Genomic DNA, 27,650 nt, shown 5'->3' with positions numbered 1-27,650 from the left:
TACTCTGCCTCAGACTCTCTCACCTAGACCTCCTCTACCTAGTCAGTGTCCAGGGCTCATCCCCTGGCACGGCCTTCCTTTCGAAACCTATAAATGAATACGCCTTGTTGTGGGCCTTCTGTAAAGAGATATCAGGCTGGAGAAATCGCCTAGGACCAGACAACCCCGACAGTACACTCACTCAACTTTCCTTAGCACTTAAGGTGCAAGGAATCCTAGTATAAAAATGGTTCACTGAATCTTCGCCAATATTAAGTTAAGTTATTTTTTAAATTTAGCTAACTAGATAATTTAATCATCTTCCAATCAAGTATCTGGAATTTTCTTGAAGATGTATAGTTTTTTAATTAATTGAAAAAATAATGAAAAGTGAACTAATTTCCACGAAGAAGAATGCAAAATACTTTCAAAAACATGTACTAAGTTCTATATGTTATTTCTTGGCTAATACTGCCTGATTTTGCAAAACTTCATTTAATAATTGGTTTTTAAAAAATAACGTTTCAGAAACTATAGGAAAAACAAATGTCTATCATTAGCACCTAAATTGAAGCTAGTTAAATTCATCATAAAGTAGTTACTAATGATTATCTTCATAGGAATAGTTGTTTCCATATTTGCTAAAATATATTCACAAAATAATGATTCCTCATTATTTAGGGGGAAAAAATTGGTTTATGAATAAAAACTGTATCTCCTAAAATATTGAACATTGAGAGCAGTGGTAGGGCTGAGGTTCAATACTTTGTAAGGAAACACAGCTTCTTGAACGGCTGTGGAAGGAGGTGATTTGTTTATGATCACATTCCCATTAAGGGTACCAACATTATGAGACTAGGTGGACCCCAAAGGGCTCCCTGAACCCAAGGGGTTGACTCTCGGCTACAGAAACAGAATAGATAATTATCTGCCACAGTCAGATCCGAGCTGAGCCTCTTCTACTTAAAAAATACATCAATAATTGCTTTCTTCCAGAGAAAGATTCATTAAAAATGAAAAATGAGTGAATTTTTAAAAATTCAACTGGCCACCAATTTTTTTTCCCAGTGGAAGTGTATAATTTCTAGCTCATCTTTAAGGGCACAATTAATTTAAAGAAATAAAACTTTAGTAAAAGAAAACAATTTTTCTATATGGACTTCTCGACTAACTGCTTCTGAACTAATTATCTTTAGGGCTAATACGTTTATAATCAGCAGATTCTTATATAAACATAGAAATCAAACAAGCACCAATTAAAACCCTAAGACATATGTATAAATAAAAATAAAGTATTAAAGAAGGTTACCTTATATTTGGCTGTTGTGCCAGACTTTAAATCACTTTGTATGTTTCCAGGATCAAGGTAGGCTATACTCATCAAGAATCCAGGACCAGTAAACGCCCATAACTTGAGGAAGCTGAATTTGTTCTGTAAAATTGCCAAGCATTTTAACAACCATCTCCATAGAAAGATTAAAATTTAAAATATTTCTAAGGATCTTCCAAGAAACTTTAAAATTAAAATTATTATTGACCATCTGTTCATAATAAAAAGGATGGTGAAAATAAAGTAAACTTTTAAATGGTAATAAAAAACTACATCATAGTTATCATAAATTATTAACCATTTCCAAACAATAAATACACGATTATCAAAAAATAAATATTTCACTGAAGAGAGACAATATTCAGAACAACATTAATAAAATGCCACAATATCAGAACCATGTCTTACAAGTTAGTAGATAAAGTAAATTTATAACATATGATATGAAATAACCAGGAAAGAAGCTCAATTTGCCAAACTTATTATTATTTATTTTTTTATTACCCTCTTCCAGGTCATTTCTAACATACAGGGGGTTATATACAGCTAACCAACCCATTTTAACAAAAGGGGGTTCAATTTTCATTCCATGAGACTGCCACGAAGTAAAAGTCAAACTCCCTAAGCCGGATTCAAACCGGTGCCACTGCAGCTACAAGATTGATAAGTTAGACACTCATCTACAAACAGCCTCAATTAGCTGAATTTGGCAATCAATCTTATAGAAGTGAATATCGTATAACTATAACTTTGACAAATACATTCTTTTTATGGTAAATACACATACACCCATTTTACGCCGCCCTGCTTTAAGTTGTTTCAAAAGTATATCATTGACCAATTTCTACCAAAGTCGAAGATAATTCAAAATTATGCGACTTGAAAAAAAAAATTGAATTTTTTTAATGAACGAAGATATTTAACAATCAATTTAAATGAAAAATAATACCGTTAAATTAATGTTATAACATACAAAAAAAGAAAAGAATGAAAAAGAAATGTGTTAGATAGCCCAAAACAGACATGACTTCAATAAGTGTTTAACTAGAAACAGTCAAATCCAATAAATATCAAGGAATTTCTTTCATTCCTTAATTTTTAATGTTATTTCTTCCCTTGCTTCCTACTCTTTTTTAATATGATATTCTTTATATGTTTTACATATATTACAATATGAGAGATCAAAATGTTTTTCGGAAATGACAAGAATTTTACATTAGAAATGAAAAATAAATAAAACATGCACAGCATAGAGAGTTAAGCTAACAAGGAAAGGCTCTGCACTATGGATAGGATGTCGGAAGCTAAATATCGATATGAACATTGGTTAACTATTTTATGGATTTTATCAGCACTAAAATATCGATATTTAAATACAAAAAATTAAAGAAATAGTAATTATAGTTAATTTAAGTTAATTAGTAATAATACAGCAAATTATATAGGAACTTATTTCATATTATACTTAATCAAAACATATAAAACATTAGTACTAACGGTAAAGCAAGGCAATGCCAAGACAACCATAAAAATATTACAACACCATCCCATCATAAACTAAAATATAGTTGGACATGTTAGTTGAATAAATCTTTTCAGAAAAAAAGATAAATAAGATGAAAGGAATATGGTCCGGGTGCGGTCAAGAAAAACTCAAATAGTAAAAATATACTAATTTAATGAGCCAACGTTTCGCCCCACGTTGCAGGGCTTCTTCAGGGCTATTTTGACGGCAGTCAAAACTAAAACTACATTTTAGTTTTGACTGCCGTCAAAATAGCCCTGAAGAAGCCCTGCAACGTGGGGCGAAACGTTGGCTCATTAAATTAGTATATCTCTACTATTTGAGTTTTTCTTGGGGTCATTTTAGTTTTGACTGCCGTCAAAATAGCCCTGAAGAAGCCCTGCAACGTGGGGCGAAACGTTGGCTCATTAAATTAGTATATTTTTAGTATTTGAGTTTTTCTTGACCGCACCCGGACCATATTCCTTTCATCTTCACACACGGTCAATCAATAATCTTCCAAAAAGATAAATAACATTAACATTCCAATAATCTGATATCCTCAACATGAACCAATGTTTACATTATAAGGAAATATTTACTGAGCATTCTGGTGATCCTTCCAATATTGATATAAGCCTTTAGAATATTTTAATCAATGATATTGAATCCAAATTGTGGTATCCTCACTATCCCATGATTTTGATATTTTAAGGCAATAAATCAGACCATTCTGATCTTTATTGATTCAAAATCGGTATATATTCCAAGAATATACAATCCACATATCAATATTCGAAGTATGAAATGATATCAATTTTAAAAGGAAATATTTACAGTTCATTCTGATATTCATTGTCGATATCTACATCATTCAACTTCCTCAGCATAAAACTTTTCATTTTGATTTTCCTAACCCACAGTGTTATCAAATATCATCATCGTCATTCCTAAAGTATGTTTTTCATATATTAATACTCTCAATATCAACACATTTTGATATTTCAATAAAATGTTTACTGTTACTTTCAATATTTGTTCTTGATATCGACATAAAACTTTGGAAATGATATTTTATGAATAATTAATGGAAATATCAATATTCCATTGTTGAATAAAAAAAAAATGTATACATTAAAGTCTGACAATAAAACGGTTAAATTTTATTTCAATATACCTTATCAATAAGGGGGGCAGCGGTAGCAGCGTGGTAATGCGACAGACTACCAATCCACAGGTTGTCGGATCGAATCCTGGTCCCACCCGTGCTTTTTTCAACCACAAAATAATGCAAAAACTAACTGACAACCTCCCCCCGGGCATTTGTGAAGCCCGTTAGCCAATGGGCAGCACTCACAAAAAATAAGCGTGGGAGTGACGAACCCACCCTGCGAAAAAAAAAACCATGTCAAGAAACGCGCAATATATTTCCTAATACTGGGAATATTATATCCTAATATTGGGAAATACATCGCGCGAGGACTTAGGCCTCCATAGTGGTCTGTAGCCCATAGAATAATAATAATACCTTATCGATATCGATATCCAACATTCTTATCTATAGTGATATCATACTCTGACATCGATAAAGCAAATATATTGAATCAAAATATAGGTATTTCATCAGTGAAAGATGACAAAATTTGAAGGAAAGGTTAAGATTAATAAAGTTTGATTTATTTTGATATTTCATACTGATGTCGATATTTGACTTACTAATTAATATCAATATCAAAATTTTGCAACAATATTCATAAAATATTTTAACGAAATATCGATATATCATTCATAAAAAGATTTCAAAATTTTAAGGAAAGTGTGACTAAAAAATATTTAAATTTTACTTAAATATTCTATGAAGGTATCAATATAAAATATTTATATAATATTGATATCAAACGTTTGTCACAATATTCTTAGAGTACTTGATGGAAACATTGATATTTCACGAGTAATAAATTTTGAATTTTAAGAAATGTTTGACAATTAAATACTTTAATAAATTAACGAAAAACTTTTGTTTCGATATACGTTATCGATATTGATATTTGATTTTCTTATTTATCAAACTTTGGCGACAATATTGTATAAATATTTAATGCAAATATCGATATTTCGTTACTGAAAAGATTTTGAAATTTTAACGAAAAAATAATTAAATTTTACATTATTATTTTATGTTGATACAGATAATAGACATTCTTAGTAATTTTAAAGAAATACCGAAATGTTTTGATGTAGAGATGTAAATTTTCAAAAGATGTAGATTTTCTTTGTTAAAGAAATATCAAAATGAAATGAAAATATTTTTTGTATGAAATTTTGCTTTAAACATTGAAGTTGAATATCTTTATCAATCAGGTTAATCAAACAGAAACTAAATATTTTCTTGAAATATCGATGTTTTGATGTTGGGGATTTCTATATTCAAATATAATTCTATTGGAATATCGATATAAATTTTCAATGTCGATATACCATCAAAATAAAATTTAATAATTTTATTGTAAAACTCTCCTTATCATTTACAAAATCATTCACAAATGAAATATTGATAATTTGTTCAAATAATCTTGGAATATCGTTGCTAAAGGTTGATATAGATACCAATATTAAAATATTTGAATAAACCTAAATAATTTCTTAACATATCAAAATCATTTGATATTGGAGATGTTGATAGTTGAATTGGATTATGACGCTAATATCAATGTCAATTAGGGATATTAGAATGATCTCTAAGTATTTCCTTCCAATGTCAAAATCATTTAATTTTGAGGATATCATTAAAATTGGAAATAGTTCAACAATTTTTGTCAAGTTCTGGGGTGTGATTATTTTTTTGGGAAAAACCGGGATAATATTGAATAAAATATTGATGTTCTAATATTATCGTTTACAAAGTATCGAATATCGGCGGCAAAATATCTATATTCCGATAATATCCATCCCTACTTCTCATATGGAATCATTGATTTCAATAAAACTTTTTTTGTGATACTTGGTTGAATATTCGACAAATGTCCAAGGGTTCTTGTTAATATAACCTAGGAGGAAAACAAAATTAATAATTTTAACTATATTATCAAATTTTTACTTTAATCTGTATGTCTTTAATTGTTATTACATATCAATGGCTTTATTTTTTTTGTGTAGAATAACAAAAGATTGTTGATTGTATTAAATGAGTTTAAATGTATAAAAATGACATAAAGTAAAACTTTCTTCTAGTAAAGTAGACCAAACAAATTTTTAAAAAATCAAGTCAGATTTGTTTTTAGCTTCTTTTGAAACCCCTAAATACACATTTTCATATGAATAAAAAATTATAAATTTTCATAGGATTCTTTTATCCTACGGATGTTCGACATTCACAACATAAATTCATAACTCCTCTTAATTTTATCCAAATCTAACGTTACTATAACCGTTGAAACTGCTTTTCCAAACCGATACCAATATTTTTTAAATTATATGCATTTATACAGGAGAAAAAGTAGTTTCCAATAAATAACAACACATAAACAAATAGATTTCTATAATGATTTATTTCATATTTTTGATTCTAATTTGTTTAATTAGGTCTGGTTTGAAACATTTAATGCAGTTAAGGCAACCCTAAACCACTCCTAAGTTTCATATAGATTGACAGAATAGGGCTGAAGTTTATGCAATTTTTGAAAAAAAAAAAAAAAAAAATCAAAAGCCAAAATGAAACCAATTAATTAATTAATTATAAATAATTACATACAGAGTCAGCTCCTGGAATGATGACTTTCTCATCTTGCGACGGAGATGTGAGGCTTGTTGATTCATCAGAAATTCTGTTAGGCTTTTCTCTTCTCTCATCTTCTGGTAACTCCATCATGGGCTATTATAAAAGTAGCAAGGAAATTAAATTAGTATATTTTAATACAAACAGCATATAATATTTAAATGTTTCTTTTCTAAGTTATATCAGCCCATGTACTAAAGAAACAAATCGTCTAACATTATACAAGAAAAAAAAAACGAAGGTTTACTGACCTCATTTACAAGCCGAATATAAACTACTTAGGTTAAGTTGTCAAAATAATTTCAGGATAATCATGAAAAAATAAATATTAATAACATTCAACAAAAAAACAATTAATAAAAATCCATAATATTCAAGTGCTGTTGAAATAAATATTAACAATAAACAATTTTTGTTGACAGATTCTTTGGAAATCAATAAAACAATACCATTGGTAAAAATAATAATAATATCTCAATTATTATTTATTATCATTTATTATCTTTGATACAATAAAAAAAACACAAGAACAATTACATGTGCTTATCTAAGGTAGGATTGTTACAGAAATAAAAAATACATTATAAGTAAACAATTCATGAATAAAATTACAACTCAACTAAATACAAGAAAACAACAAAATAATTTCAGAATAAATGATTACGAAAATCTCCAAGACCAAGATAAATCAAAGCAAAAAACTTCCTAAAAAATTAAATTGATTAACTTATACTTAAGCCTCCAGGACGAAAATGACAAAAACTATAAGAACAAATAAATAAAAAGAAAGGACGTTTGTAGAGGCAATATCATAAACAAATTGTCCATTATACAACATAACCAATATTAGACAATATCTATAGATGTTGTCATAGTACCAAAATGCTAAACTTTTAATATTTAACATTAGTAAAAATTTAATTTGAAAAAAGTGAAGCGAGGCTGTCCTATATCTCTGTTCCTCTCTAATAATGCCATAAACTAATTATTAAACGGGCTAAACTAGGGAAAAACAAGAACAAAAACAAATAGAAATTCTTTCAGTAACACAAAATTTGCTAATAAAATAAGTCTATTGGCTCTGAACTTTTACAATGTGTTAATGTATGTTATTGAGTTAAAGATGGCAAATGTAGAAGACATACTTCACATGGGGAAATAAAATATGGAAGAGAATAGGATAACAGCTTCGAGGCACAACTCGAGCATAGCAAGAGGCAAGGACCCTCTAATACACAAGTTCTTTCTCTGCAGGATGTAACTAGCAACAATGATCGATCACTTTCCTATAGCGTATAAACACACCTGCAATTTTGGAGTAGTGCTATAGAATTATTACCAAAAACAGATAGGTCTAAAGGCAGGTAAGAAATTTAATTGGATCAAGAATAATGTCACTAAAGAAAATTTTAAGAGATGCTTCACAACTGCCTTAAAAGCTAAAAGTATTGTAAGTTCTCCCATGATGTAATTAGAGCTCAAACCTGGGCACAAAGGAGGCATAGAACATGATGGAAACTGAAGTACCAGATCACAAAAATAGGAATAAATTGGAGGAAGTTACCAAGGACAGACAACAATGGGTGAAAAAGATAAATAAACCATAATAAGAGGACTAGTTCACAACTATTAATCGACATGGAGGACGAATGCTTACTCACTTAAAAACAATAAAAAAATGCCAATTATAACCTGACATCATAAAATGATTCCTATTTATTAATTTATTCCTGACTACAACTGATAAGGGTCGGTTGGGTTTTGTATATCAATTTTGAGCAAGCAATAGTTGACTCCTGTTATCAAATTAAAGAAGTAATGACAATACTGTAGATTATAACACACGATAAAACAGTGAGTACATGTCCAACCATCAATATGACATTTTCGTACTTTTACCCTAATAACAGTTTCAATTTGAAAAAGGTTTTATTATGCATTTTATTTTGACCGCACCCCCAACGATCTTCTCCTCGTATAAGTCATCCACAGTCAACTATCTCTCATTATTATGTACCATATTTCCTTCAATGTTCAATAGGTTTCATTAGTGTTACGGATTTCTTTAGAACAATATTTTTACATGTTTAGGGTTGAAAAGCAATGTAAATCCATCAGGAGAATCTTTGTTAATGCCAATATGGCTTCATTATAGTTAATTTAAGCTAGATGTCAAATACATTTAGTAGTTAGAATCCATATGTGCATTAAGGAACTTGTCATAGTTCATTGATTCCATGCATACACAAAAGGAAAATAGTAACTAATCAAAAATCAATAGGCACCAGCAAATCCAAAAGAAGATAGGCAATCTAACATATGTATATCATGCACATTGATAAAGACAAGTCATATGTGCTATTTCGTATAATAATTAGATTATTAAGAAATTATTTACTCTAACAACATAATATAACACAACAACATAACACCTAGGGACAATAATGTATATTGCAATGAAAAAACAGAACAATCAAATTGTAAGAGAAAATCTTGGAAAAATAATCTTTTCTCACAGATATAAGGATAACTATGTTAAATAATTTATAGGTTTCAATTAAGCTGCTTTTTTACTAAAACAATAGCCACTTAAAACTTACCAGAGGCATATACTGAACAGAAGACATCACAAAATTCCAACATCTGACCACTTTTGTTAAAATACTTTAATAAAATTCAAAAACAAAAAAACAAAACACTATCATACATATGTTATCCCATCACACCAGAAGGTTACTATGGTTTTAAGCCCACTTCAACATCAAATACACTTTTTTGAAAAATGCAATTTAATGATAGTAAGTAAACTCATTAGAGCTACAAACGTTAATGACACGTCAATACATCGAGATAATCTCAGATAAATGTTAAGTGGCATGAGTAGAAATAGTTAAGAAAAACAATCAGAAAATCTACTTAGTACTTACAAATGCTTCCCTGCTTTTTAAATGGGACAATTGTCCAAACAACTAAACAGAACTTGATAAGATAAGTTCTTACATAATTGTATGCAATTACACCGCCTCTAACTTATTTATTGTAAGCCCATTTAAAAATTTAAAAAAGGCAATAGAATAAAGATCGTAAAAGCAATGCAACCTACGATCAAGATTATCTGTTAAAAGAAAAATCAGTACGAAACAGGAACATTTATCGGAAGGAGATCCTTTGACAGTTGACATAGGAGTGAACGGATTCCCAGAAAACACCTGCATTTACAAGGTCACCACTAAAGTGCATACAATTTTTTCGTTCATATTAAGGTAGAAACGTCGCGGGTCTAATTGAAACGTCATAAATTGTGAACAACGACATATTTTTCTGTCAAGTTAATCGAGCGCACTTCAATGTCGATAAACAATTGCTTTGTAGATAACATAATTTTCTTTCTAAAAATAAAACCATCATGTTTAATTGGAAACAATTATAAAATTATCTCTTTATTTATTTGGCAACGCTATGTATTGGTTATTGAACCTTATGATCATAATATTTTTATTTGTAAATTATAAAAGTCAATATTTTGTCTGTCATCCAAATAATTATGTATGATAAAAAATATCCAATACAAAAAATATTATTACCCACTTTTAAACAATAAAAGTTATTAATCAAAGATGTTACTGGGGATCTTCAGCAGATTCACTTACTTAAATTCTTCATGACGTGGGGAAATTAAATATACATTTTTCAATATGATTAATTTAGCAAATATGTACTTTTCATTATTTCCAAGGTTTTATTAGTTCAGACGATTTTCAGCCGTCACTGGTATTACCTTAATTAATCAAATTTTCAGGATTTTTTAATGTATGAGTCTTTCTCCAATTTTGGTAATATTACAGTAACAGAGATTTTTGAATGTAAATGGTTTTATTTTTCTCTCAGTATTTTCTTTGAGGCCAATTTCATTCCTTCCAAATTTTAGGTTCTAATCATTAATTGTTATATTAACAGAATACTGGACAACTGTGCGTACCCGGTCCATTTTCCTTTTTTAAAATATATAACGACTCGTCGCAAAGCAGAGGCTGAAACTTTATAAGTCAGTGATAATAATTGCTTTGCAGTAAACCTAGGAATAATAGCTGTCATCTTTACAGCATTTTTTCAAGTATTAGTATTCAACTTAATTTGAATTTTAGATTTAAATCATCAATCACTATCACACTTTTTACTCTGGACACCCAGTTTTCATTCTTTCAATAGCCCATTTTTGAAATGTCCATCAAAACACCCTAAAAAAAAAAGAAAATTTCGCCCTGAAAAGTGAACAGGACACATTAGAAGGAAGCAGAAAATAAGCGGTCTTCTTTCTTCCCAGCTTTAATTTCTTCCGTAGGTTTAAGGATGTGAAAGAAAATGAAAAGTGTGTAATTTCTCATATTGCTTCTTGGGATCATATAGAATATTATACAACACAAAATAGAGCTTAAATCATTGTTTTGGTTCCAAATCCCAATATGTTAAAGCGGTGGGGAAAAAAATTAGCAGCCAACTTTAGATGGAATGTCAAATGTTTTCGAAAGATAAAACCGAACCACTAAAGGATCTCGGTCGCATCTTTCTGCTTTCGGAAACACTCGACATTCCATCTAAGGGTGGTGGCTAAATAACAACAAATTATTCAGCGATGGGTAATGAGAACGATTGATGCATGATAATGATTAATAATAATTAATCAAGTATTAATTTGTTTTAAGTTATTAGTTTTCACCTACTACATAATCCCTTCATCAAATCACAGTTGGAATCAGTCAATAACTAACTACTATTGAAAGACATTTACTGTTCCTGTTGTATAGTCTAAGTGAAAATTTGAACTATTTTTGATCAGAAAAAGTGGGTTAACTGTTAAAAAAAGACCGTCTTCTCTGAGAAATGTAATTTTGATGGGCGTGTACAGAAACAAAAACAGGAACTTTTAGTCGGTCAACTTTTTTTCCTTCTGGATATAATATAATCAATAGCAAAGGAAAAAGTGAAATATACTTATTATAAATGGTTTCTGGGTATAAAAAAATTGTAATGCACAATACTGGCACTGTACACCGTTATTCTGGTAACATTAAGTTTTCTTACGTACATATTTAAGTTACTTGTAATTTATTAGGTGTTATTGGCTATATGACTAAAAATATATGACGTCCATTTGGAAAAATCTGATATATTAGGTATACGTACTCTCAAGGAGCAGTAAACGCTTTACTATCATCTAATACGGATATATTCACATTAGAATGCATTGAAAGAAATATATAAGAAAATAAATATTGTTTAAAGCCATTAATTCTACTGACCAAATAAAATGAACGAAACAAAAAAAAAAATACATTATCTTTGCTGAACAATTTAAGTTGCTAGAGTTTACTTGGTTAAAACGATGGACAGTGAACACTGTGACTGCTTCACTGAACCATGGTATTTGCAGTAAACTGTGTCGGTTCCCTCAGTATTTCGGCGAACTCCGAACCCCCCAGATTTTCTCCTCGTTCATTCATCTTCACCCCCGTGTAGAGACAATTTTTGGGATCTATGGTGCACCATATTCAGTAAGCCCTACTGACTGTGTAATATACATTTCTTCTCCAGCCATACACAGATAGACCGGCGCTTCTTCTGATTTTCATTTGTCTCTTTCTATCTGGCGAGAATCCTCTTCCGTGTTTAACATATATTGGTTCGTTTCACATGAAATGACAGTTTTCTTAGAAAAGGTTATTTAGTAAAATAACTTTGTGAAATCTTATGCTGGATCTACACCTTTGCCACTTGCCGCAAATTCTAGACTTGTACAAATGCTTGATTAAACAAAGGAAGCAACAAAAGTCAGTATCCACACGCTTGTGTGTTCTTTTGACTTTTGTCCGCTATTACATTCGATTTACATTATAAAAATGAACACAACAGAGATAGGTGATACGAAAGAAAACGCAAATATCAGCAAAGTAGGTTGGAGATGATAACATTCATTGAAATATTACATAACTTATAAATACAACTTTCGTTCTAGTATTTTTATCAGGAACTTGTTAATTTAATTGCCTAGACCTATAATGTCTTTATAAATACATATTTGTGCTATGTTAAATAACAAAATAAACTACTAAAGCTAACTCAAAACATTTGAAACAATGGATTCATATTAAAATAGACAATCTTAAATTAATTATTAAATCCAAAGGTTGGGGAAATTTTTCAATTTATTAAAACTCAAAGATGACAAATCTTTTTCTGCTGACAGTTGACACAATGCTAACTGAACACAAACGTGTGGATGTAGCACAAGTGCCCTTTGATTTGTGTCCAAAAACTGACACTCAACGGGTCGGTCACAAATTCAGGCCAACTTGTCCAAGCTAATCTAAATAATTCATCCACACGCTTATGCATGCATGAATTTGCCATAGTTTGGGAAACACGTATAAGTACCTTATACATGTTTATTCAAAATATTTACCTTCATTTTCTATACATTTTCTCCAATGTTTAGTAACTTTTCAATCCCAGAATTGAAATAATCAGGGTTTTGTGAATAAATGAAGGCAGAAAATGAATTTTTGGCCTGAGAATAATTTTTATAAAATTTACTTTTAAGGAATTGTTCAAATTTCTGGACAAATGAAAATCTTTTGAAAATTAGTCTGGCGAACAAAGTGGATGTGGAAGGACTTCTAGTACAAGAGCCGGGAAGAAAAAAAGGCATTTATCTCACCCCAATTTTTGATTATTTTATTGAAAACTATGTATAATTACTAGTCAAAATTGATGAGTCTACCAAGTATATGTAGGGAGAATAAAAAATAGCGGCTGTTTCAAAACCTTAAAGAAACATTAATTTTTCATTCGGAGCTCTATATCTTAAAAACTACCAACAACACTAAAAAATCTAAGAGAACATTATTTAAAGAAGAGTAAATTGGCTGAAATATTAGCCCTAAAAGAGCTATTTACGTCCAACAGTTCTCGGGATATAGCTTTTTAAAAAGCAAAATTTCTTGAAAATCTTCTGAAAGATTAGTAGTTAGCTAATTTATTTTGAGAAATCTATATCTCAGGAACTATGAGACGTACAGATGTCTATTAGCACTCAAATTAAAGCTAGTTTAATGGACTATAAATAAGTGTATGGCCTTCATCTTCGTAGGAATAGTAGTTTTCATGTTATTTGTTTAAAATAAATTGATTTATAGTTCTTCGGACAATCAGTTTGATTTATGAAAAACTTCATTTCAGAAACCATTGAACGTACAGATGTTTGCCAGCGCTCAAATTAAAGCTAGTTAAATTTACTACAATTTACTATAGTTTATAATGTTTATCTTTGTAGGAGTAGTAGTTTTTATGATATTTGACAAAATAAACTCACAAAATGTTAATTTCTAGTTGTTCGTATAAAATGTTGGATTTTTAAATCTGGCCCTACAACCTTGCATGTCCATCTTATACGCCGCAATGATATAACTTGAATTATATTTACAATTAAAGTATGGAAAGCACAAATGTTTATCTCAGTTCTCCGGCAATACATAGGTCCGTCTAGCTACACGGCCAATAGCCCATTCACTCACTCGAGCATGTATGAGTTTGCCATAATTTGTCAGAGGTGTAGACGCACCTAAAAATTCAGTTATCAAAATTATATTATGATTTGAAATTTTAGATTGATTTCATTGATAAACAACTTGGACAAAGATACGCCCAAAGGGAATTCGTTAGCACCGTTACTATTCCATTCTCATGGGGCTTGGATCCCAGATCCCCTCGTTCGGAACGTGGTTGGTTCAATTCTCGCCTGGGTCAATTGATTTTTATTTCTCGGAGGTCCCGAGGAATGAATATTGCCACTCCTATTTTACGCGGGTGGTTTGAAAAGTTCTCGGAATGTACCAGAAAGAAGTATCTTACCTCGGTGGAACTGCTTTTATTTTTCAACATAGTCTCCCTATAAACTAATTCATTTGGTCCAGTGATGTTCCAATGCCTTGATCCCATCTCGAAAATGAGATTCATCCAGGCCTGCAAAATACCTCTCCAATTCGGCAGTCAGTTCTTCCGTTGTAGGAAATCTCCGTCAACCTAGGAAATTTTTCAGCTTAGGGAAGAGATGAAAGTCTAATGGTACCAAATCAGGTGAATAAGGTGGATGTGGCTACAAATCGCACCTTAGTTCATGAAGTTTTGTCATGGCAATAGCACTTGAGTGCGGGGGGGCGTCGTCTTAGCCGCGGTACCCATCTTGCGGATATTTTTTTAATTCCCAATTCTTCGGTTAAAATGTGATATACCCGTTCAGATGACATCCCTACAGCATCAGCAATCTCACGCATTTTCAATCGACGATCCTCCATGACCTTTTTATGCACTTTTGCGATAAATTCTGGGGTCGAAGCACATTTTTGCCGTCCACTACGCGGATCATTATCTAAGCTCTCCCGACCTAATTTAAACTCGTTGGTACACTTGGCAACAGTTGAATCTGAAGGAGCAAGGTCCCCCAGTGTATTCTGAAAATCGGCATGAATTTCCTTTGCTTTCATACCTTTCTTATAAGTACTTAATCACTGCTCGAATCTCAGTTTTTTCCATTGTCACAAATCACTACGCATACAACACCAGCAAAGAGTCGTCATTTCCACACACGCCACGTGTTCACTAATAAAAGATGTGTGATTATTGCGCCGGAACCTCGTTGTTCTAGCATTGACATCTAGCGGTGACTCCGAGAACTTTTCAAACCACCCTCGTAGTCAACACAAGGCATTTACCCCTAGGTAGGGCGTCGATGATTAGCAAAATGGACCATTAAGCCCACTTCCCCGACTAGTTCCCCAATCATTTATCAGTGCCAGTATCAATACAATCATGAAACGTAACAGCATTACATGAGAGGGGAATATAGAATGCCATACATAAGACAGAATCTCAGTTATCAGTTTTTCCCACAGCGCCTGTACCGTATAGAGTGAATTGTTTTCCAATATACTGCTGGAAATTCGTAAATAAATATAGTATATAATTCACCAGTTGGGAGATTTTGAAAAAATACTAGTCTACAATACTAGGCCCGTCGCGTTAATTTTAGGCGTCCAGGAAAAAAATTTACCAGGCATCCCAGTTCCATCCCACCAAATCGGCCAGTAGCCTATTTTCTCATGTTCGCGAATTTTGCTCTTATGCACCTTCACCAATGAACGATAAATTTCGAAGCCGGTTAATATAACGTTGGTCCACCATAATTTTAATCCGTGACGCCCTTTCTTCGCTAAGGTGCCTGGTTTGGTGGCTCCACCCACGCGAGGTTCAGTGAGATCGAAAGCCATTCTAGGAGGACAAAACATGATTTTCGATTGGAAATCACGGGTTCATCACAAATAAAAATAAACTTTAAATTATTTAATTTAAGTATAAGAACAATAAGTAATATAAAAAAAAACCCATCGAGGACATATTAAAATGAATTTAATTTATTAACAATAGACAATATAGACATCCTTAAAAAAATTAATCTACAACAGAAGACTTGTGGCGAATCGGAAAATAAATTGCCCGAACCATTACCTTTGGTTCTAACAGGAAAAGCTCTGAAGAGCTCAGAGATAAAGAATATTTCAGGGAAGTGTTTAGAAAACTGTTAATTAGTGAATTTGAACTAAGAACACTTCAAATTTATTTATATTCGAGGTTTCGTGATATTCTTTTGTTTATTATGTGTTTAATATTTTCGGTATTCTTAAGTATAGTTTCTTTTGTTGACTGCCCGATGGACAAAATATGGAATCTGAAAATCTCTAAACTAAACAACAAAGATTTTCTCCTCTTCTAGAGCATTTTTTTTCTTTCCAGATTCATTCGGACCTTTAATTCTTTACTTTTTTTTTTAAAAAATTCAAAAACTCATTTTTTGTTCAGCCATAACATTTTGCCTTTTTTTCCCCAAGCTGTTACTTAATCGTCGTGCCTTTTTAAAAATATTATCTACATTTTTTAAAATTATTGTAACAGGTTTTGACTTTTAACATAAGAAAAAAAAATTAATTTTTATTTGATATCAACAAAACTCTCTCTTTTTTTTGTTTAATACAAATTGATAAATCATATTATATCAATAACAAATAGCTTAATCAGATAGTAACCAAAATTCGCATCAGTTTTGCCCGAACTTAAGATCGTACAGAGCTTACATTGTGCGTGCTAGTTACTCATTAATTTTATTTTTATTTCATATTGATTATTGCTTATTTTAGTTTTTTTTATGTTTTAGTTAACAATAAGTGTTGATCGCAAAATAAACCTAGGTACTGGACCCCCGGGGGTCCTAAATCAGCCTAATATGGACAAAGTGACATCTTAAAAAAAAAGAAAGGAATAATGAATGCAAATGGCTTAACAGTAAGCAACATATCTTCCATATTATCTGACGATGAAGAGTAACAGGAGTCATTAAGTGAATCAGTAATTCAGTAATTATACCAATCCCACCAATAGTGGAGTGGAACTCATAAAATCAATGAATGAAAATAAAAAAGGCGAAATAGATATTAAAAATATATAAGAAATAAAACTATTTTCTTAACAAATAACTAACACAGATAACCTTAAAAACTCTCAAACTCAAATATCAGAAAATGGGTAAGTTTTAATAACATGTGTTCTTCACTGACCACATCCCCTAGCATTTCCTGTTTTTTTTTAGTCTGATTAAATTTTCTCTTTTATTATTATTATAATTGATTTTAAATTCGATTATTGGATTGCTTTTGTATCTTAATTATTACTATTACATCAAGCTTAGAAAATAATGTACATTGGAGATTGAAAATTGGTGTGCATTAGCAAACATCACCATTGTGGTGGATTGGATTCAATTAAAAAGAAAAATAATGTTTATACCATACTACAATTGTGACGTGTTCTGGTTCCCATCAAAAAGAGGAAAAAATAAAAGCAAGAACTTTTCACCAAGACAGCCGCTTCATAACTCCCACTATGGATTTCTTATTCATTTATAAAATATAATGACTTGCAAGACATGTAAAAATTCCTCACCGACGAAGTTGAGAGGAGATATTTCACTAATTTGGTCACAGAGAGATCGGTGCAGAAACTCACGATGATGTTTATTTTGTTTACCACGAATAGTCTACTAAAGTTTCAAATCAACCAAAGAGTAGCTGTAAAATAATTTCTGACAAAGGATTCTGATGTAAAAATGTTTATTGGGGGATACGTAGGACTAATATTTGTGATGAAAATGGCTGCCGTATATTTTTTAGGTTTACAGGCAATAACTTCAGAAGTGTTTTAATAAGCTTAACTATGTAAATTAGTAAAATTTAAACAATTAAATCGCGAAAATTCTGATATATAACAAGTATGTGTATGGAGGTATATATCATCTTAGGTTTTGTTGAGAAACCTATTTTTACCTAACTATGGTGTGCAGTGCACTTACGTTTACAATTGGAAACCACATTCACAATGAATAGATTTTAAATTTTCATTTTTATTGAGTTCCCTATAGTAGTTCCTTAGTAATATAAGAGTTCCCGCATTTGTTTTTTGTTTCAGTACACTTCCAACAAATAATTATTTTTGTAGAATATTGAATTTTTTCAACAGCTTGTAAAGACCCTACTAATATCTGTTGCTCAGCACTGCCGCTAGAACCGTTATGGACCAACCTGGCGCGACCAAACTGCCGTGATGTGAACCACCATAGTTGTCAGCGAAACTATCGTCATATATTAATTTGTGTATAGTGCTTTACCTTTATTTATGTATAACCATTGATTATATTTTAATGTTCTTAAATGTACTACTTCAATGAATAAAGATTACAAGAGAATCTTCTGATACACTAAGAACTAACATCTTATGTGTAGAATTTCTTGATGGCGATTTTAGGCGACAGTTAATTAACACAAACTTGATAAACCAAGGTGTTTCTTCCAAGTGGAATGTCCCTTCCCGTTCTTTGTACCACCCAGCCAGTGGCTCCCAGACCAATATTGGGATTGACCCCAACTTCTGCGGATTTAGTGTCTTTCTTTATAATGTCATGTAGTAAAAGAAAGGCTTTGTATGTAATGCATATATTTAGGTTCAGGTTTAGCCTTACTCTTGTATATATTACATTAGTTTGTTAATAAATATTAGGAGGTAGGAAAAAATAACCAAGGGTGATAACTCCCCTCAGGGTTTTATTGCGTACCATTAATCTTAATTTGGGACCTTAACATGATGTATCAGAATCGGCAAACCATAGGCCAAATGATTCAACATCTCATTTATAAGGGGGAAATGTTAATGTGGACAATGGTCTGTTTCAACTAAAAAAAATTATGTTTGTTTTTTTCAAGAAACTCTCGTTTTTATTGAACAAGAAGCAATCACTCAAAAACTGTTCAAGATAATTAAGTTCCCACAGCATTATCATAAAGTAAATAAAATTCCCTTCAAAATATATATATATGGTTTTGTTTTTTAAAAAAACTACAATATTGTGGTAGGCCTCAAAAGAAACAGAAATGTTCATGTGTACTATGACCCGATTCCACAAAGGAAAACAGGGAATTCAGCAGTTAAGTTTTTTGCTTAAAAGGAATGGGTACTTAAAAAACTTTTTATGTTCGGTAATTATAAATTGTTGCACAACATACCGAATTTTTCTCAAAATGAAACAGACTTTGTCTTTCTTAAAACCATTTGAAAGGAACTTACAATTCGTGATTTTACGAGAAAAAACTATTTGAGTTATTTATCCACCTGAATTCTCCCTTCAATGGATTTAACAAAGGTAAATTCTTCTTTGCTTTTGAGTAGAATTTTATATGTCTTACTTACTTTAATTTAGAATTACATAACTTACAAAGTTGTTTAAGTAACCATTCCTTTTCAACAGCACAAAAAACGTAACTTGTTTTTTTTTAAAAAATACAAAACTTGTATTTTTTAAAAAATACAAAACTTGTATTTTTTAAAAAATACAAAACTTGTATTTTTGTTAAATCTATCAGCAAATTCTCTCAATTCATAATTATATAGGGGAAAAAACTTAACATTATTAAAAAGCCTAAAAAGCCCCCTTCAAAATGGTTTTAAAAAGTAAAATTTAAAAATTTATTAGTTTTTAAAGAAACTTTTCTCTTTTTTTTTTTCTTTTTTTTAATGTTGGATTTAAAACCACCAACCTTAAATTGTTTTTTAGTTGCCACTTACTATTCAACAGAAAACTGCCCTTCCTACTCAACTTTTCTGTTTATGCTACTAGGGTCCATATGATTTTTTTTGTTGATTTTCAGGTCTACCATCCCTCTATAAAATCAAATTTACCTATGCCAAAAAAACTTAATTCCACACCACACCTTTTGGAAAATAAGTAGCCTAATCTAGATTAATCAAAACATAAATCTTGACTACATTTATTAGAAATTGAAGATTATGAAATGTAGAAGTGTTGCCATATGTAGGTCATCTTTTGTAAATCAGGGAGCTCAGAGAAACATTTAAAATTAAAGTGGGATTTGTCCACTCCTAAGGCCCTGCAAAATTCCCCAATTCCTTCCCCCCAAGTATCTCTAACCAATTACTCTTTTCAAAGCTAACATAAATCTGATTAGATGGGAGGTGGTATCAGCTTACATATCTATGACAGCCACAAGCCCCAAATCTTACTTTAATTACTCAGAAGTTCATTGAAATTAAAATCTCTTTTCCTGTGTTATGTACCGCAGTCTACCAACCTCACATTACATTAGCCATTCTTTTCAAATTCTCCTTTGTCTAATTGGTCTCTATCTATTAAAATGTCATTATATATTGTTATTTTAACATTAATATACATTTATCAATTGAATGATAAGTCCTTTATCACTAGCTTAGTGTTTTCCCTTAATCTTTACCTCATTCCTTCATTCATCACACACAATTTTCATAGTATTCCCTTCATAGTAATCATAGTAAGCCCTTCAATATCACTACATCATGGATAAAAATCCTTTCACCTTCCCAGCACCTTATTCTGTTTCTTTTATCACATGACTTCATCCAGATTTTGTACAACCTACCCTTTAAATCCTTAACACCGAAACTAGTATCCTATTGTAATTTGGGACTTCTTTCCTTCGAATCCCTTCAACCTCATCAGGATTCTGCCCATTGGAATTTTATATAATATTATAATTAAATTTACCCGATGGTTTCTAACCTCACCTCAAATCTACAATTCTCCAAACCTAACGCTCTACAACTGTCTCTTGGCTGACCCGTGAAATAAAAGAAATAATTCAAAGCAGGAAAGCAGCAAGTTGTAAATTTTGTTACACTTGACAACCAGCAGATTAAGTGTCTTTCAAACAACTCTGTAATGGAACCCAATTCACAGGTCAACAAGCTAAATTCCTCCACATGCATCAGACTATCTCTTATGTTACCTCATGATTTTGTATTTGTTGATTTTCTGTATTTTTAGTTTACTCAAACCCATTAAAGCCCAATTTATATTTCTTATTATGTTATTATGAAGGGACTGGGATTGTTATAATAACATAAAAAAGATGAGCTAAGGTAAAAGATAAAATATAATCCAGAAAAGTATGAATAAAAAGAATGATATTTGGTTAAATTAAATTTCTTTTAATTCATAGTTCACTCATTAATATACCGTAAATTTTCAAATCGAATCTTTGGCATACAAATGGACAATCATTTCAGTTAAGAAAAAAAAGTTTATATTGATTCTTCATAAAAATTTTAAATGTATTCATTGATTGAGTTAGCATTCATTGGTTAGTCAAACATTACAGTGGATGGTGTTAAGTAGCTGCAAGATGGATATAACAATTCTAGTACATAAAAGCCCTATTCATGTTAAACATAAGACCTTTATGTATTTTATCTTCCTTCAGCTCTCCCCTCCCCTTTAGAACATAAGCTTAGTGGCTACTTGGATATGATGAAGTAGAATAAGCATAAAATAATCTTATAATAATTTATATTTGCACTTATGTTACAAAACTTTAGTGAACAATAACTGGTGGTCACCGCATCTCAACATCATCACCATAAATTTCTTCCTCTGAAACACACAAAAACATAATTTCAGTTGATTCTGCTATAAGGATTTCCTTTAAAATACATATATAGCAAAAATATAAATATTATAAAAGGAGAATACTAACACACATAATAAAATACTCAAATATATAAGGAAACAGGTCACAAAGCACAAACTTTTGTTGAATACAACTGTTTTTCAATACTAGGATAGATGCAAAAAAATATACATGGAAAGTTTTTTATCAGTAGAATCTGGGACATAATTGTTTATTTATTGTTTCTATTTTCCAGCACAAAACCGGGTTCTGGCAAAACTTCAGGACCTCATTTCTGCAACAATGTGTTCAAAAACATGCAATAATACAGAACCTATCTTCCAAACATTATGCATTCTAGTTATTCTATTCAAATCCAATGCTTAAATGGGAAAGGTTTTAATAGTGAGCTACTGAACTGTTTTTTACAAACTACTGATTATATCTTCTATGCCAGGTATATTTGACTTTTTTTAAAATTAGTAATGTAAAGAACAAATGTTTTAAGCATATTTAAACTTACATTAAATTTAAAATTTAAATTTGATTTATAAAATGCTATGAAAATTATAGATTTAAATAATTTTTTTTTTTAAAAACTCTAAAATTATTATTTTAAAAAAGATAAAAAATAAATCTTTGATTCAATTGTTTTAATACAACTTTTAAATATTTGTAAGGGACATCTTATTGCAAAGTGTGAATTAATAATGAAAATTACAAATGTAAAGTAATGAAAAAAAAACACAAATTAACATAAACAGTTTATTTTATTTTAATTATTTTTATTATTATTGTGGAAGGGGTCCAAAAGGTTTTGGGGTAAAGTATTAAAAGTCCTTTTTTTTATTGGTTTATGAGGTCCTGAGTTGCCAGGTCTCACCTCTCAAAGGGCTGTGGCGCATCCCCTTCGGTATGACCAATTTGAACTGAGTCCTTCCTGAAAAAAATTTAATTTTCGAAATACATCAATAGCAACTATTGCATGAACTAAATCAAACATAAAAAAACTGTAGAGCCAAACAATAAAGACAATATTAATTTTTTTAAATTAATATTGTCTTTATTTAAGATAATATATTATATCCTTATTCTTTATTCTGAGACACATTATCCCCCTAAGAATAAAAATTATGGAAACATTGTTACACCTGCCTACCAGCACTAATTATGGATCAAACACTTCAGTAAATTATAAAAGAAAAGAAAAATCATTATTGAGTATTGAGACAGTCGAAGGTAATTAACCTGAATAATAAATTGAAAAATCATATGTAAAATTAAAATATTAATATTAAATATGTATAAATACATATAAATATGTTATTTACACGTTTTTTTGAAAAGAACTTAGAGAGAAAGCTTGATGATTGAAGGTGGATAAGTATGAGGTAGGACAAATGATGAAGGATTTTCCAAATGAAGTACTCATATGAGAGGAAATAGATGTACAAGTAGATACGTTGCATGGGGACCCTTTTTCATCCTTGATTTTTCGTAAGAGAGACTGGCCTGTCCTTACTGAGGGGGTTCGGTTTGATTTTCAACACCATTAGACATATTCCAATAACATTTTAAATGAGTATTTTAAAATTTGGTAGATTCCAAAATATTTTCTGTAAAAATTCCATGTAAAAATGTATTAGACAAATAAATAAGTAAAGTAGATATTTTTGAAAATCTTATTGTACTATACTACACTTGATCAAAAGGTGGTGTCAGAATATACATCCATGATAGTCTCAAGACCAAAATCCTACATCAATACCCTTCTTCTGACTTTCCTCACCCAGAATATATGTTTGTAGAAATTTCAATAACCTCTTATTCTCTGTTTTACACAATTTTCTACCGGCCTCCTTGTGTTCCCTTTGATGATTTCTTCAAATCCTCTCTAGTCCAACTGGTCAATATTATTCATAATCTCCAGTGATTTTGACATTAATATGCTTATGAATCCATTGATAAATCCTTTTTCACAAACTTAGTGTCTTCTCTCAATATATACCTCCTTCCTTATACTTCTGATCATCACACCCAATTTTCTGATACCTAGTTAGACCTCCACAAATCTGATTCCCCAATGAAAGTCCTTTCCTCTTCCTCTTCCCAGCATCCTATTCCTTTTCTTCCATCACATTATCTAATCCAAAATTCTTTTAGAAGTATAAAAGTTGAAGAAGAATGGAAGTGATGCACTTATGAGGAGCTCTTGCCTTTGGGAGGGCCTATGTTGTTAGAACAATGAAGTTGAGATGTTCAAGATATGCAGAGCATATTGCCAGGACAGCAAATAAATAAAGGCTAAAAAAAAAAAAAAAACTGCTAACACAACCAAATCATGGAACAAGCAGGAGAGGGAGACCAAAGCTGAATTGGTTACAGGTGTGGTGGGAGATCCTAACAATATCCTAGGAATAAAGAACTCAAAAGTCACCGACAAGCATGTGACAATTGGAGGCAGGTAAAGACCAGTAATAAATAGGGTAGTAGAATCTTCATAATAATAATAATTTACACAGGATAGATTCTGGTTAGGAGACCTTCATGGTGCACATCTATCTTCTATAAAGAGGGGTCTTGACACTTCAATAGAGTGGGGAGAAAAAACTATGATTGAATATAATGCTGACCATGTCACCTTATATATCTCCTGTTGAAGAATTACCATGACCACTGTGGTGGTATAGAAGCATCTCGTATATTCCTAATACTCACAAAATAAATGCAGAATATTCAAATTTAGCAAAGCCACTCAATATTAGTTTTTAAATACTTGTTTAAAATTATTACATTTTAATTTTTTTAAAGTTGTGTCCTACTGTTGAACTACAACATTTTTTAAAAATTGAAAAGTTTTAAAAATAATTCCAAGTAAGTGAGGAATGTTTCTTAGACAAGGATACTGAGCAAGTCAGATGAATTGAGTTTACTAATACATGAAAGGATCTATTGATCTATAGTAGAATCATGCAGGGCCAAGAATGGCATCAAAGGACTAACCGAAAATTGTATACCCTCATCAAGGAACCTGATAAAGAAAGATTCATTTAACGTGGAGTATGAAACTGCATGGTTAGTGCACACGATTGAGACACATGGGGTAATTCAGGAGGTCTTGGCTTCAGCAATAAGTTTTTTTGTCTCTGATAGATTGATATATTATAAATTTCTTATTACTTTGATGAAAACAAAATTACTAATTTTTATCATATGAATCTTTACAATACTATTACCAATAATCTAATGCCAGATTTATAGCTATAAAGATATGCAAACATTTCAAAACTTCAATCATGACCAAAGATATTTTCTACAAACAGATACTATTGGAAAATTGTATGCCTTTTGTCCAAATATAAATGACCATAAAGACCATTTTACAGGTAAGCTAGTTACATAAGTGTATCATTATTTATGTAGAGCTTAAACCCATTTAAATTATGTTCCAGAGCCTTCCAAACTTTTGGCATTTAACACTTTGAATGTGGGATGAAAACCACTTAAAAGCACAATTTTTTTTTTTAATATTTTCTTTTCTTTTGATTTAAATAAGCACTACATAATGCATAAAATTTAGCCAAATAAATTTTAAATTCTTGTTTCTTAATCTTGACGACTATAGTCGTCACCCCCGTATGCCATTGAATCTATGCATACAATTAGCTAATACAGGCATGTTCTGCGTTTTTTAAAACTGAATTACTGAATAAAGACTCTAGAAAGTTATTGTATACTACCACATTTTCTATAAAAATTTAGACTAAGTGAAATAATCCAAAATAATGCAAAAAAAAATGTATTTATTAAATTAAAAAAACCTGTTGAACATGTAAAAAATGTTATTGAAAGTGTGCAATATAAAAGTGAATAAATTAATATACTTCAAAAATTAATTTGAATAAATTTATAATAAAAAACATTTGAAGGAGTGTAAAAAATCCTTAAAGGTGGCAGAACCCAGAACGACCATAGCTGGTGGAAGCTTGGGCAGTACTAAACATGGTTCAGGATAATCCAAGATAAAAGGGAGGTGATAGAGCTCTTCCCACCACTCCGAGCACAAGCTAAAAAAGGGAACTCCCTTGAAGATAACTTATCGCCATTCATGCTCCCAAGCTACCACGGATTGACGATAAAGTGTCATCAACTGTAGTCAATATTTATACTCAAAATCATTGTTATTTATTTATTAAAATGAAAGATATTAACGAAAAGTGCACACCAGAGCAAATTATGGTAAGACTAACTTACATGAAATGCAGTAACTTTTGGCTGGAAGGAGATTTAGATTGGATGAGGAAATAGGTAAAAAAATAAGGTTCAAAACCTTCTCAAAGATATGGTAGGGAACTGGTATGGCATGGGAAAATTAAAGCTGCCACAGCATCTTCAAAATGCATGAAAGTAGCTACTATGTAGAAGTATGTATTATGTAGAAATGGTCAAATTTTCAACCTTTTCAATGGTGTAATTATTATAGAAAATAAACAAAATTTGGTATTTAAAAAAACAAAAACAAAATAAGAGATCTTACTTTTTGAATTATCCATATATTATTTATAGTATCACTTTTATTTTGAAAATATGTATTCACAATATAGACCTAAAAGTTTTAGTTATTTTTTAACCAAACTGTTTTTGGTTAAGAACAAATTAATGCGAATATATTCTTAACATAAAATGTGCTTTACAAGATAAGAACCAATCACAATGTTTTTAATAGTTATTTATTTTTATCAACAAGTCAAAATAGTCTTTGATATTTAACAGACCCAGATGAACTTGTATGAATGTATAAGAAATTAACTCACTTGCTCTGTATGTATAACCAGGGCCCTGAAGCTGTAGACTAGTAAATCGCTTTCCTGAGTCAAGAGAAAGAATGACATATGTGTCTGTAAGATCAGAGGCCTTAATGGGGCAATCAGGACTGAATACAGCAAGGAGTCCACCTAGTAAAACATTAAAAAAAAAAATTTAAATGTTAAGAACGAAAATCATCCATTATGAAATGAAAGTTAATATCATATTACCATCAGAAAGGTTCCAAAGGCGAAGAGCTGTGTCAGATAATGTTGATCGAGACAAAAGTATAGATCCTGAAGGTGAAAGTCGCAAGTAGTCGGGAGCTGATGTATGGCCTTTGAGTCTCCAACGACAGTTACCTGCATAATTTATTTATTTTAATGTTTTATTTGTAGAATTTGTTTAACACATTTCCAGTTCATGAATTAAAAAAATTCAAACTTTGCACCTAAATTTACATGCAGATGATGCAGCTATTGTTGAAAAGTCATTAAACTTTATAAAGGAAGCGGTTGTAAAACTCAAAACTGAAGCAAGTAAACCATGGTTAGAAATCAAAAACAAGGAAACCAAAATAACAGTTTGAGAAGGAAAAACCAAGCTCAACCCCAAAGACATTATATAATGGTAAATTATAGCTTTGAAGTAATGAGTAGCTTCTAGTACCTTGGATCCACTATAACTGAGCAACGGGACGAAGAAAAAGTAAAATATCTGGTACAGTGTGCGCATCACACAACTTTCACTTACTACCTAACTTCTTTTTTTAGGATTCCTGAAAAGAAATCAAACTGTGTTCCAGCCAGAAATACAACAGTTCTGGTCTTTTCTGATTTCAACTTCTTTAGTAATTTATGAAATTATTTAAAATTTTGTATTTATCCATTGTTTATTATTGCAATGTTAAATGAAATGGTTATTCATTTCAAATAAGAATAATCAAAGATATTTTAGAGACAATTTTTTAAAAATTTCGGTCAAGTTTTAAAAGTTTTAACTATAGACATTTGTAGTGAAACCGTGACTAGAGAGAAAAGAGAAATACTTTATTCATTCATCTATGCTGCCTAAATACATTAGGTTGCTATCTCACACAGCATACTTATCAATCCGTAATCGGACATATTCACATTACACATTCATGGTATAATCATAAAA

At 30.8% G+C, this 27,650-nt stretch overlaps 3 protein-coding genes across 7 annotated transcripts in view; all 3 read right to left on the bottom strand.

Moving 5' to 3' along the window:
* The window catches only part of LOC106692711 (protein Malvolio), a 42,137-nt gene extending 31,942 nt beyond the window's left edge, over nucleotides 1-10,195 (bottom strand). For 2 of the 5 annotated variants that reach the window (XR_001344996.3, XM_014438812.3), the window contains exons 1-3: nucleotides 9,189-9,907; nucleotides 6,565-6,684; nucleotides 1,289-1,411 (exon numbers count right to left, since the gene is read on the bottom strand). Coding sequence is in view for 4 of the 5 variants with exons in the window: in XM_014438812.3 (XP_014294298.1) it covers nucleotides 1,289-1,411; nucleotides 6,565-6,684; nucleotides 9,189-9,215 (270 nt within the window). In the remaining variant the exon portion in view is untranslated. Of the gene's footprint in view, nucleotides 1-1,288; nucleotides 1,412-6,564; nucleotides 6,685-9,188; nucleotides 9,908-10,176 lie in introns of those variants that run through there. The other 3 variants (XM_014438814.3, XM_067053027.1, XM_014438813.3) reach the window with 3 other exon arrangements.
* A 4,564-nt stretch (nucleotides 10,196-14,759) lies between these two features.
* On the bottom strand, nucleotides 14,760-15,128 carry LOC112210473 (protein GVQW3-like). The gene has a single exon (XM_024359871.1). It carries the CDS (start codon nucleotides 15,126-15,128, stop codon nucleotides 14,760-14,762), a length of 369 nt encoding a protein of 122 aa, XP_024215639.1.
* A 6,438-nt stretch (nucleotides 15,129-21,566) lies between these two features.
* The window catches only part of LOC106692718 (NACHT and WD repeat domain-containing protein 2), a 121,186-nt gene continuing 115,102 nt past the window's right edge, over nucleotides 21,567-27,650 (bottom strand). The window contains exons 27-29 of the mRNA XM_067053020.1: nucleotides 26,720-26,851; nucleotides 26,498-26,638; nucleotides 21,567-21,667 (exon numbers count right to left, since the gene is read on the bottom strand). Coding sequence (XP_066909121.1) covers nucleotides 21,630-21,667; nucleotides 26,498-26,638; nucleotides 26,720-26,851 — 311 coding nt within the window. The 3' untranslated portion in view covers nucleotides 21,567-21,629. The remainder of the gene's footprint in view (nucleotides 21,668-26,497; nucleotides 26,639-26,719; nucleotides 26,852-27,650) is intronic.

This window comes from Halyomorpha halys, unplaced genomic scaffold (assembly GCF_000696795.3).
Source record: "Halyomorpha halys isolate HHAL.00 unplaced genomic scaffold, Hhal_1.1 Scaffold68.1, whole genome shotgun sequence".
NCBI lineage: Eukaryota > Metazoa > Arthropoda > Insecta > Hemiptera > Pentatomidae > Halyomorpha > Halyomorpha halys.
Note: the sequence above shows the minus strand (reverse complement) of the source record. Positions and strands in the feature narration are given on the sequence as shown.